Consider the following 17,131-nt stretch of genomic DNA (forward strand, 5'->3'; position numbering starts at 1 on the left):
ACGGCCCAAGGCCTTCGACGTGTCGGAGATTTCGACGAGGGTCATACCCAGCAGGGAAATGGCAAAGTATGCACGTCGAGGGATGGACTCGACAGTACAGGGAGATCTCGTCGAACAGTACGCTATGATAACCAGACAGAGCTAGTCAAGGGATGCTATTGTACCATTATAATCACCAGAACGCGTGGAACAGTCGTGAAGAAAGTAATCTAAAGTGTCAAAACTGACAGAACGCCCCAATGATGCAAGCCTATCCAGCATCTAACATACAAGTCTTAACAAGACATCTTGAAGGCCACCTTGCACCTGAGATTACAATGTGAAGAACCAGGACCGCTTAGCCCCAAGACCCAGATGTATGTGGAAACTCCTAGGCAAGTAGGTATTCATCCCCCTTGCTCCTGCAACCAAGCAAGCCCAAACCACCCCTTTCTCTCTATTAAAAATCACTACGCATGGTATATACCCCGTTGTGCTCCTACCACTCCAATAAATCCCTCCTCTCCACCTCATTCACCAATGCCTCCACCACGGGCGCTACGAGCCCCCTCTCGGTGCGGTACCGCGCCTCCTGCTTCATGCGCGTGTAGAAGACGGGGCAATCCTTGCTGTCGCAGGGGACCTCGTCGAGCGGCGAGAGCCCCGCGCAGCTGCGGCACAGCTTTAGAACGTCGGCGTACTTGCGCTCCTCGGCCGCGAGCTGGGCCTGGAGCTTCATGATGGAGACGGGGGCGTATCGGCGGCCTTGGCAACGCACGCACAACATGGAGATGTTGGTGGCGGCGTTGTCGCCATAATTCTTGTACCTATTCTTGAGCTGGTCGGGGGTCGTCTTGGCGCCACAGGCGAGACAGGAAGCCGCCTGCATATACGACTCGAGCGTCGCCTTGCGGAGGAGGGCGCCGCCCTTGGCGGAGGTGTCGACGCGGCGCACGCGCTGCACCTTGGGCATCTCGTCGTACCAGCCGCGGACGTTGGCGCCGAGGAGGTTGAAGATGCGCTCGAGCGGCGGGATGAGGTTCTTGGAGATGTAGTACTCGGCGTCGAGGCCGAGGTGGGCGTTGCTGCCGCTCAGCAGATCCTCGGGCGCGACGCAGCGGTCGATGAGCCGCGCGCCCGGCGCGCCCGTCACCACGACGTAGGGCACGCGCTCGCCGTACTGGGGCTCGGCGCGCGCGTCCTCGAGCATCCTCTTGGTCGAGATGAGGGCGCCCGGCGGCGGCGGGCCGCGGTCGCTGTAGGTGCCCAGCTTCACTTCGCGCGCGAAGCAGAAGTCCTGGATGGAGACGGCGCCGCGCATGATCTTGCGGCACTGCGTCTGGAAGTAGTCCTTGACCTGGCTCAGGTCGGCCGTCTCGAATAGGATCTTGAGGGCTTTCTCTTCGATCATCTGCTCGGCAGGGGTGCCGTCTCGGCGGACCGTCTCGATACCTTTGGCATCGAAATCGGGCCTGACCTGGTCTCGCGATTCGTATTTGTATCCCACGTATCGCTTCTTGGCTAGCAGCAGGCAGGGATGGTACACCTTCTCGAACTTCAGCTTAATCGGCCGCGGGTTCATGTCGGTGATCGTCTTAGCAATCTCCTCGCCAATGTCAAAAGCCTGGTCCTTGGTTCGGCCTGGGAGGTAAATGAAGAGCGAGTCTGTGTCTCCATATACCACCTCGGCGTTCCATTTCTGCACGGAATGAATGAACGCAATGGCACGTTCCAGAGTCTCACGACCAGTCTGCACGATGCTGTCGGCGATCTCAGAACAGGGCATACGGCCCGAGAACGAAGCCGAGGTGTATCCGTACGTGACATTGGCCAGAAGTTTCAGAGCCAACTGTCGGTTGTTCAGGAGTTGCTGTAATGTCTTGTCGGCCTTGTCCTGCTTCATACCACTTTTGACCATTACACGGGTCTCGAGGATTTCGGTCAACATCTTTGCCAGCAACGACTTCCTGATCTCGGCCTTGCTGTACATCATACCATTGGGGCTAATATTGACGTGATCCTTGAGCAGTTCCAAGAGCATCTCCTGTCTCTTGTAGTCTGCAAACCCCATCTTGCTCGCACCACCTCGCCAGTTGTTGATGCGGCCAAGGAAGGTTGAGTAACAATAGTTATACGCAATCATCATACTCGGATACAGACTCTGAAAGTCCAGTACCAAGAGCGGACTGTTGTAGAACGCACTGCGCGGTTCCATGACCAGAGGAAGACACTCAAGAGCATTCTGACCGCCCACTTGCTTTCTGTCCGGGGAGACCAGAATGAAGTTCTCAGGCTTGGCGATGCGGAACATTATCGACTCCACCTTGAACTGCGAACCTCGCGAGAAGACGGAGAAGAAGTCCACGCCAAGGAGACGGGCCTGCTCGCTCGTCCGTGGAATCAACTCATTGGCCTCCAAAATCTCAATATCGAGCCTGGTTCGAGTCAGATAGTAACGAAGAAGCTTCGCCAGGTCGCGTGGTCTGTTGTTGATGTACCAGTCTGATAAGGTCCTCCAGTTGTAGTGTGGGATTCGGCGATGGAGCAAGTGCCAAACCACATTCTCCATGGTGTACTGCAGCAGGTTGAGCTCGCCACGCATGGCGCGCCAGACATTGATCATATGCCTGCCGGTGACCCTGATGGTAGAGGTCGTGTTGAACCCCCAACGGTCGGCTTCTTTGCCAAACCTGCCAAAGGACTGGACCTTCATACGTGAGAACTCGTCGCAAAGGTTATAGTCGTATTTGAACCTGGCCCTTTCGATGAGGTAACCCCATGAGCTGCCATGGACTTCATATCCCGTGAGAATATCGGGATCGTGCGTCCGGACTATTTCAACCATCCGCACCATCAAATCCAGTTCCGAACTCTCCTCATATATCTCGGCAGTCGTCTGGCTCCGTATTCTTTCAACCATAATTCCGTCTTCGGATGCGACAATAATGCCGGACCGGATATCTGACGTCGCGCTAGCACTGGAGTTGAGGTGTTCATCCGACTTGGAACACCAGAAGATGCATTGAACCTCGTCTTCTTCTGGGTTCGGTACCAGCTTTCCTCTCGTATTGACATGGACTTCCAAGCTCATGGTACTCATGTATTGCGCCTCGAACTGAACGCTTGTAGACTTCTTCTTCTGTGAATACTTGAAGCCATGTTTATTCTTGGGTGTAGCCCCCTCGATTTGAGACAGGTATGGCTTGAGTTCTGGGTCGTCTTGAATCCGCAAAGCAGGTTCTTTGCTATCGATGTCTCCTTTCCTGTCCTGCCACCACGTCTCAACCTCAAGGCAGCTGGGCGGTGGCTGAGCAAACTCCCAGCTTCGAAAGCTACATTCACGCCGCTTTCTCTTATAATTTTCTTCGTCTGATGGCCTAAGCGAGGAGGTCTCAGGCTTGATGCCAAAGGTTGCAGCCGAGCCGCCCATCTCATCGAAGTCCGGAAGATAAGGGATAGTGTTGCTCTCCAGGCGGAATTCCTGTCCCGCGTACTCACGGGTACGTTGAGGCACGTCCTTGTCATTGCTATAATATGCATCTTGATAAATTACATCGGGAAGATTGTTGGCTTGCATAGTCGTGAGGACATCCTTGGCCGAAGGCGGTGGCGTGGCGAAGGTGAAGAAATGGGCGTTTTGTCTTGGTATGCAGCCCACATCGATGCTTGAAGTCACCTCATTCGCTTTTGGTGTAGCTTGAGACGAGAAGTCGCATGTTTGCTTGGGTGGCTCAAGACTCTTGTCCAACGAGGTGTTAGACCCTGATGGTAACGAGTCCAAGGTCGCTTGTTTCTTGTATGAGCTCTCCTGGCTCTGTTGAGAGTTGGTCTGTTGGCTAAGCCGCAGCCTCGTGCTCGGATCGTTGGGGTCTTTTACGACTGCGAAGTTGAGGGTCTGACTGACACCACCACCGAAGCCCTGGCTTCTCTGTTTGGCCTTTGACCCCTGAGAAGACGCCGGAGGTATGGACTGGCCAATCGTTGCAGGTGTCTCACCATGCGGCGTTCCCTTAGTGATCCTTGGAGTCTGGTTCTCATGATCCAGCGAGAACTCTACGCGTCGTCGTTTCGGTTGCTGTTCACCTTGAGACGGAGTCGGGGGACGTTTCATGGACATATCCAGAGATCCATCTGAGTTTTCATCCTTCGTAGCTTTACTAACAAGCCCTTGTTCCTTTGCGGTTGCTAATAGTAGCTCTGAAACTGGAATAGGGGAAAAGTTGCCTGACTTCAGCCTGCTGACGTAGATACCCTCGGGAAACCCTTCCGGCACTTCAGGGCCTTTGGGGGGCTTGTTCCGGGTGGAAGCTGGGGAACTCGAGTGGTAAGAGGTTTGCAGGAGGCTGCTATTACTCCGCATGCCTGAGCCCAAGGGCGTCGTTTTTATCAAGCTTCCTTTACCAGTCGCCCGGCTCCCAAGTCCTACAGCAGAATCCGTGGAATTCTTGGTGATTCGCAGGGTCTTCTCGTCTGAATCGTCCGGGAACAGGCCGTCGTCGCCCATGTTGTTCGCTAAGATTTGCTGATCATCAACAATAATGCTGCTCGCGGGCTCCATCTCCACACCAACCTCGGGTACAGGTAGGCCTATCGATGGTCGGAGGTTTTGCGGATAGAGGTCCTCTACCGACTGCAGAAGCGTGTTGACAGTGTTTTCTAATGGAATTGGTTTCACGAAGTTGTCAAAGGTCACCTGGGTTCCGTCACCCTGCCGGTTTTCCTCCCGAACCATGTCCAGAATCTGCTCCCGGTATTCCTCTTCATGAATCCATCCAGGCATTTGAGAATTGCGAAGATCTGCTGACATGGAAATGAGGGCGTCGGCGGTAAAAGGACTGCTCCCTGGTGCTGGGTTCTTCATCCTTCTCTTCCGGCGTCTGGTTTCGTCTTTCCAAAGCCCAGCCATACTGTGCACGAGCTTCATGTCCGGTGGCAAGGGATGGAGTCTTTCGACGAAGTCATGATGCAACTGCCTCTCCTTGGTTTCAAGCCGGTTGAGGATATCTTGGACACAGATGTCGACCTCGATGGAGCAATGGCTGGCACGTGGGAGATCTGAGCTGTCCGTGATACAAGCCGCTGAAATAGTCTGGCTGTGCCACAGATGAATCGTATTCTCATCGTCATCATGGTGTGGTACAGGGGCACGAAAAGACACCCTGCGGCTCTCGATATAGCCACAGCCGTAAAGGTTATAATCTGTCATGAATTGGAGGAGGTATTGTAAGTGTGCCTCATACGGCTGGAATTTCCGCTTCATAATGACACCCTGTTGCAGCAGCTCCGCTAGCCTCGTCATGACCATGGGATTGAGCATGTATATCTTGAGGTAAAACCGGTAGCCCACGTAGAACCCATAGAAGGGGATGCCTTTGGCGAGAGTAATCCGGGCCACGAACTTGGGATCCTCGGCGTATACATTACGCCGGTAGCTCACCGCCAGGGCATGGTCAATCGAGAGATGCAATCGATAGATATAAGCACCGACTAGACCCGATGATTAGAACCAAATGCAGTTTGTACGGATGGGAGTAAGGGGGGTTTACCATCTTCAGGCAGTAAGCTACCGTCGTACTCTACGTAGAGGTACGGCAAAGCCCCATGAATATGAGCACACACTTTTTGACCGGTTTCCGTCGACCCAAAGACCCGGACGACAGGAAGCTTTGGTTCCTTATGGATCTGGGATAGACGGACATCGTTCCGAAGCTGGGGGTCATATTTTGTAGGGGCTGTTTGGTAATGGTCTATGCAGTTCAGTCGCACGCGGAAGACGTCCATGATGGCGACGACTTCCACATATTGACCGTTCCGGCGAAAGGTCCAGCAGGCGCAACAGCAAAAAACGAACTGAAAATCTCGTCTCAATCAAAACAACCGTCCATTACTTCCATTAGTGCTTTGTTTCGGTCGTTTATCGAGATGTGAGACGCGCCGGTCACTCACAGGCACTTTACACGCGCCTCAGCCAATCGCGTTGTCATGTGGCAACCGGAGCCCAGCCACAATCTCTAGGTAAGTTTTAATGACCAAGATTCACTGCAGGCACTAGCCACAATTTGGAACTTCACTTTACTCTTCACCAACTCTACGACTTTTGTATCTCGGACAGTCTGAGCTGGACCTTGGCCTTTAGTGGTGAAATACTGCCACTTTTCGCATTTGCCTTTATTTGCGACCGGTCTAAATTCACCTTCATCATGCCGCCGCCACCGCCGCCGTCCCGGCGGAATGACGCCAACACCAAGGCCTCGGCCGCCTCGAAGGAAGAGAACGTCTACATCCCGTCCTTCATCAGCAAGCGTCCCTTCTACGCCGGCGAGGAAACAGGCGACAGCACCGATTACCTCGAGCATCAGCGTCTGCAGCAACAGAAAAACAAGGACGACACCTCGAAATGGTACGACCGCGGCCGGAAAGCGGGCCCCGCCGCGACCAAGTACCGCAAAGGCGCATGCGAGAACTGCGGCGCCATGACGCACAAGGCCAAGGACTGCCTGAGCCGGCCCCGCGCCAAGGGTGCCAAGTGGACGGGCAAGGACATCCAGGCCGACGAGGTCATCCAGGACGTGCAGCTGGGCTGGGACGCCAAGCGCGACCGCTGGAACGGCTACGACCCGCGCGAGTACCGCAACGTCGTGGAGCGCTACAACCAGATGGACGAGCTCCGAAAGCAACTACAGGACGGGGGCAAGGCCGGCGAAGACAAGGACGACGGCGAGGATGAGGACGGCCAGAACGCAGGCGAAAAGTACGCCGAGGAGTCGGACATGAGCAAGCACCAGAGCACAGCGACGCGGCAGCTGCGGTTACGAGAGGACACGGCCAAGTACCTGCTGAACCTGGACCTCGAGTCCGCCAAGTACGATCCCAAGACGCGCAAGATGGTGGACGCCGGCGCGACGGCCGACAAGGCGGCGCAGCTGTTCGCCGAGGAGGGCTACCTGCGCGCCTCGGGCGACGCCGCCGAGTTCGAGCAGGCCACCCGATACGCCTGGGAGGCGCAGGAGAAGACGGGCGACACGCGCCAGCACTTGCAGGCCAACCCTACGGCGGGCGAGTTCTACCGTAAGAAGGAGAGGGAGGAGGCCGAGAAGAAGCGCGCAGAGCGCCTCAAGGCCTTGGCCGACAAGTACGGCGGCGAGGAGCACAGCATGCCGGCCGAGCTGCGGGACGTCGCGGTTACGGAGTCGGAGCACTTTGTTGAGTACGATGAGGCCGGTCTGATCAAGGGAGCACCGAAGGCTGCCGCCAAATCAAAGTATGCCGAGGACGTTTTCGTCAACAATCATACTGCGGTATGGGGCAGTTGGTGGTCAAGTTTCAAATGGGGCTACGCCTGCTGCCACTCCTTTGTCAAAAACAGTTATTGCACCGGAGAGGAAGGCAAGAAGGCATGGGAGCTCGCTGAGCAGCACAGGACGGGAACCAATCTTACAGTGGAGGAGCAAGCAGACCTGGATGCCGAAGCTGCTGGTCGAAAAGAGGTAGAAGCAGCCAAGCCTATAGCGAAGAAGCGTACGGCGGAGGAGATGATGGAAGAGGAAATGGAGGAATATCGGAGGAAACGGACAGCAGCGGCTGATCCCATGGCAAAATTCTTAGGAAAGGACGAGCTCGTTCAGTAGTCCACAACCATCAAAAGATATCAAATATAATAATCACAATCACAATAGCAGTTGGGCATGTGAAATCTTCAATCACATTGAATCAAAACAAAAAACCTAGTAGAGTATCATTGTTGGTGATGAACTTTTCATGCATTCCGTGATCCCCTGGCCTAACGCCTTGAGCTATGGATGGTACAAGCCCCCGTGCTCATTGTATGAGAGATGACCGGATCTCCTGCCCAGTTAAAGATCCTCATGAAAATCATTAGGAGTATCGTAAGGGAAGAGATATTTACTCTTCCTCCTCCTCCTCACCCTCATCACCCTTCTCGGCAGCCTTGGCCTTCTTTCTTCGGACACGGCCGGGGCGGCCGCCACCGAAGGGCGAGGTCAGAGAGAAGTCGATGTGCTTCTGCGAGTCGAGACGGACAATGAACGAGGGGACGTTGACGATCTGCTTGCCGACGCGGATGTGACGCTGGCGGATCAGGACACGGGCGTGGTGGATGGACTTGGCGAGGCCGAGCTTGTAGACGCAAGTCTGGAGGCGGCGCTCCAAGAAATCCTCAACCTTCAGGGCCAGGACGTAATCGAGCTTCATGCGGGACTCGTCGAGGACACCGACACGCACGAGACGGCGAATGAGGGCATTGCCTTCGAAAAGACGCTTGGGGTCCTTCTCGTCGAGGGTAAGCAGCTGACTGTTGGAGGGGGAAAGTTATTAGCATTCGATAGACCCCACGAAACAGAACAAGCCCCAATTGCGACTTTTTGGGATAGAGGGTGGATAGTAAGAACTTACCGGGCAGCACGACGAATCTTGGACAGGGTGAGCTGGACACGCCAGACCTCACGCTTGTTGCGCAGACCGTACTCGCCAACGAGCTTCAACTCGGAGTCACTACATGGGGGAGAATACCAAAGTCAGTTTTGTTCATCATCACGACTTAAGCAGAGAACAAGCTCAGACTCATTGGCCGGTGAATACTGACAGTCGGGCGGCCTCGAAGGGGCGACGGGGGACCTTTGCGGTCTTGGAGTAAGACAGAGGCGCCATGTTTACGACGTTGCTGCTGTCTTTCTTCTTCGGATGAGGAAATTGACGATGTGAAGAAGAGGGAAGGTGGGATAGGTGCGAAGTGTCGTGAGGTAGATGGAAAAAAAGAGGACCACAGACAGGCCCAGCAGCACCAAAATTCGTGACCAGCCAAACCCACACACAATTGGCACACGGCGCCAGGCAAAGCGAGTGCAGAAAGCGTCGGAATTCGTGTGGATGGTGCGCCGAATCGATAAAGGTGGGTCTAGGGTTTCCGTCTGGCAAGTGGAAGAGGCTTCAGTGGGAGCTGGCAATGGCTGGCAGGCGCAGCGGCTTACTTAATGCCAGGTCCGCTCTAGTTCATTGGTCGGCGCTGCTGCTGCAAAGGGTGGGAAAGTCGACGACCTGCCGCACGGATCTTTTCGAGCGGGCTTTCGCTTTCGTGTCTTCCACACAAAAATTCCCTGAGGCCCTACCAGCCAAAATTCCCGTCACCTGCGAGATCCCTAGTCCAGCAAAAGTTCGATCATCTCAGAATCCCACGAACCGAACATCACCACCACCCCCTTCAGTAACGACACCACAACACCGTCAAGATGGGTCACGCTGCAGGTCTCCGCGCTGGCACAAGAGTACGTTCCTCCGAAATTTTAGAAATGTCGAATTGGGGCTTGGTTGGGGTTTTCGAATCAAAAAAAAAAACATCCAATGCAATGCAGACGACGAGGGAACCCGACACCATGAGCAGAGGGCAATGACGCTGACTTGAATTCCCGTTTTACAGTATGCCTTCTCCCGGAACTTCCGGCAGAAGGGTATGATCCAGCTGTCCACATACCTCCGCCAGTACAAGTACGTTTGCGATTCGAGTTGGAAATTGGGAATGTACGCGGAATTCTAACCATTGGCAACAGGGTCGGTGATATCGTGGATATCAAGGCAAACGGTGCCGTCCAGAAGGGTATGCCCCACAAGGTCTACCACGGAAAGACCGGTGTCATCTACAACGTCACCAAGAGCGCCGTCGGTGTCATCATCTACAAGAAGGTCAAGCACCGATACATCGAGAAGCGCATCAACCTCCGAATCGAGCACGTCCAGCTGTCCCGTTCGCGTGAGGACTTCATCAAGCGCGTCAAGAAGAACGCCGAGCTCAAGAAGCAGGCCAAGGCCGACGGCAACCCCGTCCAGGTCAAGCGCCTGCCGGTTGCCCCCGTGAGGCCCACGTTGTCTCCATGAAGGACAACAAGCCCGAGACCGTCGTTCCCCTGGCCTACGAGACGACTATCTAGAGGAATACGGTTGCTTGGGGGTGTTGTGCTGCGTTTTCACTGGGTCTTCGGTCGGTTTGCTTTTTACTCACATCTGCATGGGGTTCTACGAGTATGGATCTCGTCCGGTCTGGTCCGAACTGGACTGATGACTTTCTACGAGCATGGCATTTAGGTTCATGAACAAAAGAAAAAGTCACCAATACCCAACGACTCAAATTCATCTTTGCGTGCCACTTGATGTGTCTCGGCTACACGTATATGAAAGGCAGGCATTCGACAAGTTGCTGCGATGAGTGCATGTTTGATGGGTTACGACAGTCGTTGAGCATGCATGCGAGCTGGCTGCAGGAGTCCTAGAATGATGCGCCAGTTCTTGTAGACTACCGGAAGAGAGCATCCCAAGGCCGAAGACTGATGATGAATAGAACCCAGATAAAGCTCAATAATGATATATGAACGCCCATGTCATATCGTGTTGTCATTCACCGTGTCGCTGTCTGAGTACCGCCCCTGGGTGTCCGGTGTCCTTACCACTATGGCGAACAGCCCATACCTTCTCGTCTTTCGCTCGGTTTATCAACCAATCTAACCTTCACCCCGGAATCAATTATGTATTATTGAGAAGCTGCCTCCTTTTCGTATTCTTCGGTCTTGATGAGCCGTGATTGGTCGTCACTCATACTCGAAGTCCTTCCCCAGTCCGTTGCCCTTGACGGAGAGCATAGGTTTCGGAACGCCGACTATGATGGCTGTGTCTTGGGGATAGGAACGCCGCGGCTGCAGCTGATGGGTGCGTTTAGCCTTGCGGCCACGACATGCCCGGTACGCTCGGGTGACCATGTAGATCAGCCCGTAGCAGCACGTTAATAATACGGGAGCGGGGTTTTTTTTGGCAAGGTCCCTGACTGGGGCACATCACGGGTTCCTAATGCAGATGGGTAGCAGCAGAGTAGTGTAAGTGTGTATGTAGGTCGAGATTGGCCCCTTAAATAGCAGCAGCGGTGGTATGTGTGTGTGTGGTCTGGCTCAGGTATTCGAACGCAGGTTGGCCGGCTTCTTTTAACCTCCAAGATTTGGGGGCCAAATGCGACGCAGGAATGAAAGAGGGGTTCTCCAAGGCCTGCTCGTACTGTGAAGGATGGCAAGCTGCCCGTACTTATGTTTGTCCGGTGTGGCAAACAGTCTATTGAAGCCGATCAACCAACTCAGATGCTTCGCCGAGCACGGCCAGGGAAGACGGCTATATTTCCAAGGACGCCCGGTGGTTTGAACCTCCGTTGCTTCAGAATTGTAAGGCACCATAGTGTTGACACCATTGGTGTTACGATCTGGGATTCCTGGCCATGTTCACAATGTTGAAGAGCTACTGTAGTTGCAAACTTCAAAGATTTGTCGTCGTTTTTCTGAAAATAATATAACCCCCTCGGAGACATGCGTTTTCTTTTTCCTTCCTCCCCGAAAAGGTACCCTTCGCTGCGTAGAAGCCAAATACCGGTTTTTACATGGCGCTATGGTGGCGATAATGAAATAGCTGCAACGGGTGAACCAGCCAACCTGGTCGAAGATACAGCACACGGTGTGGACACGGCAACAAATACAATATAGCCGAGGGCAGAGCCCATGAGGTCCCAAATTGGTATCTTCTGGCAAGTCCGTTTTCGGGAACTTGACCTTTTGGTCTCGATGACAAGCTAGTTGTGTACGTGCAGCCCCAGCCCATAGCAATCCATATCCCTCTATATGTGATCTTTCGTTTCGCCTTTGGAAGGATTAAGGACTGGGAATCGCCTGCTCAGCATCAGGCACAACGACGACTTGGAAGGGGCTTGCGTCCTTATCACGTATAGCTGGCGAACTCTTGTGATGCAGGCTCTTGGCTGCTGCATGTGGCTTACAAGATGCCACTCTCGTCGTTTTGAAGACATGGATGAGTTTAGGGAGACCCAAGCTCGGTTGGAAAGGGTCCCGATTTTGGTAGGCTCGATCTGAGGAGACACCATCGAAAAAGAAAAAGCACAATACAGCCGGTGAATAGTTCAAAATGTGACTTTATTATGTCAAAAGATGTGAAAATCGTTCGCTTTGCAGAAGCCAACGAGGGCATCTGCACTTCTCCGCAGTGAGTACGTTTGCAACTACATGCAGATGTAACTAATTACAGATTGCCTGGTACTCTGTGTGTATGCGCGCTCAGATTACGCTTTGCGTTTCCAACGTCTTGTATGTGGATACACGCATACACAGATGTGCATGTATATATGACTATGTGCATCTGCGAGCAAAGCAAATCAAAGCCGTGGAAAGCTTTGCCAATTATATCACCGCACCAACACTTTCCATCCAAACCCCAGCTCCCCGGCTCGTCTGCCGGGGAGGACAAAGGTGATATACCATTAGGTACAAAAGGTTGATTGATTCGGAATTTGACGCCCCTTTTTAATGCTCAGACCAACGCCAGAAGCAGAGAGAGCCCATGTAAACACCTTGAACCTGCCAATGAAGATAAAGGGGCACTCGCGAATGGAATGCGCTCCTAAACACGTCTACATCATAATGCAAGTGAAAGGAGCCGATCCCAACTCATGAGAATCATTTTAAAACGTAAAAGCGCCGAGATGGGTCTCGGCAGAGAGTGAACAGTCGTGAAGAGACCGGGGGTATCTGAATCGAAAAGAGTATAGATTTGCTTGTCATCAGAATAGACTGGAACATATTCTGACGCAAGGAGAACGGTTTAAGTTGGTGAGAAGATGAGTCGTGTGTACAAATGATTCCAGTTAAAGGAGAGGGCGCATGTCCCTGGTAGAAGGAAGAAGGGCGTCAGAAGAGATTTGTGTCGCAATGAATGACCCCAGGCCGTCTGTTGCGTAGCCATGTGGTGTTTGATCTATAAACCGGGATAGGCACCTCCAGGCATGCCAGCGCCACCAGGCCTCCTCGCAGGACCCAATTGGAAATCCGGATTATTAAGTACATCGACCTCGTTTTGGTTTGCTGGTTTTCGTGGCGGCATTTGACCGAAGCCTGCTGAAGGTTGGTAGCGGGGGTTGATAGGCCTTTGGGATACCGACGTAAAAACAGAACGTTCCGAAGGCACCGGGCTCTTAGGTCCGGCTGCGGTTTGCATATCATCATCGTAGCTTGGCTCACGCATAGGGTCACGCAGTGGGGCCGGGCCGGGTTGCAGGGCACGTGGTGGTGGCTCGGTAAAACGTGGATCTACGTCCTCGTAGTAGTTTCCAGAGTCACTGGCAGCTGGCGCTGCGGGTGGAGGAGTCTGAGAAGCAAGCTCTGCAGCCCGTGGACCAACATTGAGCGGCGAAGGCATTCTAGGAGAGTTTCTCCCCGGACCTTGGTTCCAGGCTTGTCGGGGTGGTGTATATTGTCTGTCGGAGTGGTTAGTGGTCACTTGCTATTTTGGAGAAATGCGGATTGGATAAAACATACCCGTCCTGGCTGTATCTTGACGCCTCGCTCATGAAGGTATCGTGTCTCTGGACTCTGGCTTGTTGCAGTGCAAGCATGCCGGCCACATCAGCGTCGCTGTCTCTTATACCGTTGAACTGGCCAAAGCCTGGCGGCGCGTGGCCAGGGCTGCCAGTAGTAGCATCCATCTCTACCGCCCGACCCACTGGCCCTGGAGTCTCTTTATCAGTACCCGGTAAAGGGGGTGGAGATTCCGCTCTGGGCAATTCACTGACTCGGTCAGGATTGTAAGCTTCGAAGCCTCCTGTCCCCGTATTTCCAGTCGATGCACTGGGCATCGAAGGGGTCATGCCATAAGGCACACCCGGCGCGGGAGATCCGTTGCGTGCAGGCCCATAAGCGCCATATGCGTCGCCGGGCGGTGGGCGGCGGTCAAAACCTCCATTGCCGCCATAGTTGGGGGAGGAGGACCGCGGCCTCCTCGCATTCCAGCGCCATAGCCTCCTCTCGGCGGCCCGTAGCCTCCTCGGCCGTTCGGGCCAGGTCCATAACCACCGCGTCCTGGTCCAGGTCCACCGTAGCCTCCTCGGCCACCGGCTGGTGGGCCGTAGCCATATCCTCCTCTGCCGTAGCCACCTCGGCCACGTGCGCCTACAGGCGGGGGCCACCACCTCGTCCTCTGGAGTTCATGCGTTCTTGGGATGGTCCACGCCTCACTCCATAGGCTCCCTGCGGAGGTTGGATTGGGTTTCCATACTGATCTCTTGGGAGGGACTGATTGGATGCTGAGCGCTGAGGGCCACTGCCGTAGACAGCGTTAGGTGGGGCCTGCATATCGACATGAGGATTGTTTGGCGAGCGCTGAGACGGCGAAGCAGAAGTAAGAGGGATGCGCTCATCGCTACTGCGGTCGTCTTTCCCCTCATAAGTGGCGAACGAAGGTAGCTTGTCACTAGGTCCGTTGCCACCACTAACAACCGGGACTGTAGGTTGCATCGACGCCGGCGTTGTAGTAGCGACAGGTTGCTGAGCAGTGCGGTTATAATAGTTCTCGCCGCTCATCTCGGCGTTCTCCGCGATTCGCTTTTTCCTGGCCTTCCTGCTAACCACAGTACGGCGCATAGCACAAGAGACCAGGCCGCTCAAAGCCACCAGAACGGTGGAGGCCAGGACAATGTATGAGCCCCAGGCCATATGAGGGACAAATAACAGGACGTCGATCAGGAAGGCAAGGAGACAAACTAAGAAAGTAAGTATACCAAAAATGAACAGTGCCAATAGGTATCGAGACGAATGAGAAGGCGAATGCATGTGAGCAATTCCTGCCATAATGAGCATGATCAGGGTGAAAAGGGCGGCAACAGGGTGAATGATCAGGATAGCCGAGAGGGTACTTCGCGCCGAGTTAGGGAGGTCGAAATCGCCCGACTTGGCGGCCTCGATGGCACTGGCATCGTATCCAATTTCTATCCCACTGCAGGTATCGCCTCTACACCAACCAAACACTCCAAAACTAGTGCCCTTAAATGTCCCCAACGGTATGGCCTTGATGATGGGGGTCGAAAGAACAGACAGCGTAAGCATAGCGAATGCTGCGAGCAGCAAGATCGTTAACGGTGTCGCTGGACGTAACATGGTGGCGACGGTAAGAAGCGCGCCGACTCAAAAGAGTCGCGCTGAAGTGGAGATATGTCTGCCGTATGCTTCGATTTTATAGTGCGCCCGCACTCGAGAAATTTCCAGGTGTCGGTGAAGAAGATGTTGTCGTCGCCGATTGTGGTGTTGAAGTGCGTCTTAGGAGAGTTGCGGCATAGGGTGCGCGTCGTTCTGGTGCTGCTTCCAAATCCCTCTTGAATGATCCTCCGTTCTTTCTTCCAGGTTTCCTCGGTTCAACGAGACAATTATTTTTTGCCCATTCAATCAAGAATGACACCGATGGTCGGGCGTCGTAGGTTTTCGATAGTCGACGTGATCCAGCACTTTTCCCAACCCTAATTTTCGACCCGTACTACTTGGAGTCGCAATACCGCAAGAACAGGCCCTGCGACAACCGATCGATCAAAAGCCGCAAAGGTTTCGAGTAGGACTTCTAGGCAATGAAGAAAATGAGAATGAGTGTGGGTGAGTGTGGGTGAGTGTGTGGACGTGTGTATGTGCAGTGCACGCTGGACGTCTGGGAGATGAAACAGAGCTGGGCGGGCGAGACTGAAAGGGTGGCGGACTGGTTACGCCTAGGAATGTGGCAGTGCCAGCCCTTTGGTCAAGTCAGGTCAAGGACTGGTCTGGGTGACGAGGTGCGATGTTTGAATGAGCGACTAAAATGAAGGGGAATAGAAGCGCAAGCAGAGCAGGCCGGTTTAGATTGGTCTGGGAATATTGGAGAGAGCCAGATTGGGGGGGGAATGGGGGGGGGAACAGTTTCCCCGAGGGTCAGTAGGCGTCGTTGCGTGTGTGAATGGGCGCCAAGGGGATGCCCAGGCCAGACCCAAATCAGTATCAGTTTGACTGGGTACCTGGCCTAGTGGGGACCCCAATGTTCTCCTTCTGACGAGCCAGGCAGGTCTATCGCTGCCCCCCACCCCTGATCGCTTCCATTACGGTGGGCACAGTGGGCTTGCTAATGCATGAGAACGATGCAAGAGGCCATGGAATCGCCCGAGTCGCTTGCGCTCGAGTGTGGCTATGTGCATACATCAGACAGCAGGTGTATTATTTGATCGAGGCAGACTTAGCTGCCCTTTTTCGTACTGCGTTTCTGGCGTATACTCCTTGGGCTTGCTGATAGGCTTGTCCTGCTTCCGATTTGATTCACCACCGTGTGCGATGACATACTGCTTCATGCACTTGAATCAAGCTGAGGTGGGCGGTCCAATGTCCCGTCATATCTCAAGTGTATGCAGTTGGCCTGCCTCCTGAAGGAGTACACCCACACCCACACACACATCAATCTTGCTGGTGGAAGAATCGCCCTAGGTAAACTCTACGCGACGGGCAAGGCCCAGGAGGTAGCGGTACATGTCCCTGGCTGCCTGCCTGGTTTACCTTGTAGGTAGAATCCATCAATTGATAGAGATCCCTCGCACTGCCTTCCTGTTACAGGAAAGAGGAGGACGAAGCCAGAGAGATCAACAATCAGTCAAAAACTCCAATCTGGGAAGAATTTGAGATTGTTTTGATTGAGCCCCAGACGCATTTCATAGCTTGCCCACCAGGCAGAGGCGGTTGAATCTCCCGATTCACCAAACAGCTTGCCAGGCCGGGCGGTAACGGCAGTGTCAGCGGAAGGCAACTCAACGTGCCCTGTTAGCTTAAAGTTGAGGTTCGACGGCGCCACCCACCACCGTTGCTGTTGCGCCGGTGTTACGAGTACAATGGCCAATTTCGACACCAACGGCCCCAAGGTTCGTTAGGGCTCGACGATGTTTCATTCGATATTATGTTTCGCAATGTTGACGTTATCCTCCTTGCCTTCCAATGAGTGCAATGCCCGGAAAACAGGATCTGATATGTACATCCCTCCATCTCCAATCACAAAACCGGTACCGACTTCCCATAGGCCCATGCATCTAGGCTAAATTCGAAAAAGTACGAGATACATGTATGCACTCGGCCGCACGTGGTGTCATGAGGATCAGGTCACGATTATAGCTCACGAAAACCGCGCCTTTTCGTGCATACAGTAGCATACCATGTTTGACACCCTATTGAGCCTCGTATTCACTACTCTGCCTGAATCAAGAGAGTTGAGCATAGGTCTACCGGGGAGACTAGTGGCGCGGTCAATGGACAACCATCTACTGCAA

At 53.9% G+C, this 17,131-nt stretch overlaps 5 protein-coding genes across 5 annotated transcripts; 2 read left to right on the plus strand and 3 right to left on the minus strand.

The window, feature by feature from the left end:
* Nucleotides 1–478: 478 nt before the first annotated feature.
* On the minus strand, nucleotides 479–5,760 carry PG986_010824 (DNA polymerase family B; the record flags this gene model as incomplete). The annotated part of the gene is made up of 2 exons (XM_066847046.1): nucleotides 479–5,466; nucleotides 5,526–5,760. The coding sequence occupies 2 exons, from the start codon at nucleotides 5,758–5,760 to the stop codon at nucleotides 479–481; spliced, it is 5,223 nt and encodes a 1,740-aa protein (XP_066696537.1).
* Nucleotides 5,761–6,179: 419 nt separating this feature from the next.
* On the plus strand, nucleotides 6,180–7,607 carry PG986_010825 (pre-mRNA-splicing factor SLU7; the record flags this gene model as incomplete). The annotated part of the gene is made up of 1 exon (XM_066847047.1): nucleotides 6,180–7,607. The coding sequence occupies one exon, from the start codon at nucleotides 6,180–6,182 to the stop codon at nucleotides 7,605–7,607; it is 1,428 nt and encodes a 475-aa protein (XP_066696538.1).
* Nucleotides 7,608–7,881: 274 nt separating this feature from the next.
* On the minus strand, nucleotides 7,882–8,646 carry PG986_010826 (40S ribosomal protein uS4; the record flags this gene model as incomplete). Its single annotated transcript, XM_066847048.1, has 3 exons — nucleotides 7,882–8,290; nucleotides 8,392–8,490; nucleotides 8,582–8,646. 3 exons carry the CDS (start codon nucleotides 8,644–8,646, stop codon nucleotides 7,882–7,884), a joined length of 573 nt encoding a protein of 190 aa, XP_066696539.1.
* Nucleotides 8,647–9,224: 578 nt separating this feature from the next.
* On the plus strand, nucleotides 9,225–9,867 carry PG986_010827 (60S ribosomal protein eL21; the record flags this gene model as incomplete). The annotated part of the gene is made up of 3 exons (XM_066847049.1): nucleotides 9,225–9,260; nucleotides 9,413–9,480; nucleotides 9,543–9,867. 3 exons carry the CDS (start codon nucleotides 9,225–9,227, stop codon nucleotides 9,865–9,867), a joined length of 429 nt encoding a protein of 142 aa, XP_066696540.1.
* A 2,922-nt stretch (nucleotides 9,868–12,789) lies between these two features.
* Nucleotides 12,790–14,963, minus strand: PG986_010828 (SUR7/PalI family-domain-containing protein; the record flags this gene model as incomplete). The annotated part of the gene is made up of 3 exons (XM_066847050.1): nucleotides 12,790–13,288; nucleotides 13,350–13,925; nucleotides 13,984–14,963. 3 exons carry the CDS (start codon nucleotides 14,961–14,963, stop codon nucleotides 12,790–12,792), a joined length of 2,055 nt encoding a protein of 684 aa, XP_066696541.1.
* Between the last annotated feature and the right edge of the window lie 2,168 nt (nucleotides 14,964–17,131).

Source organism: Apiospora aurea (genome assembly GCF_038362705.1).
Source record: "Apiospora aurea strain CBS 24483 chromosome Unknown utg000007l_segment0_segment0, whole genome shotgun sequence".
In the NCBI taxonomy this organism is placed as follows: Eukaryota; Fungi; Ascomycota; class Sordariomycetes; order Amphisphaeriales; family Apiosporaceae; genus Apiospora; species Apiospora aurea.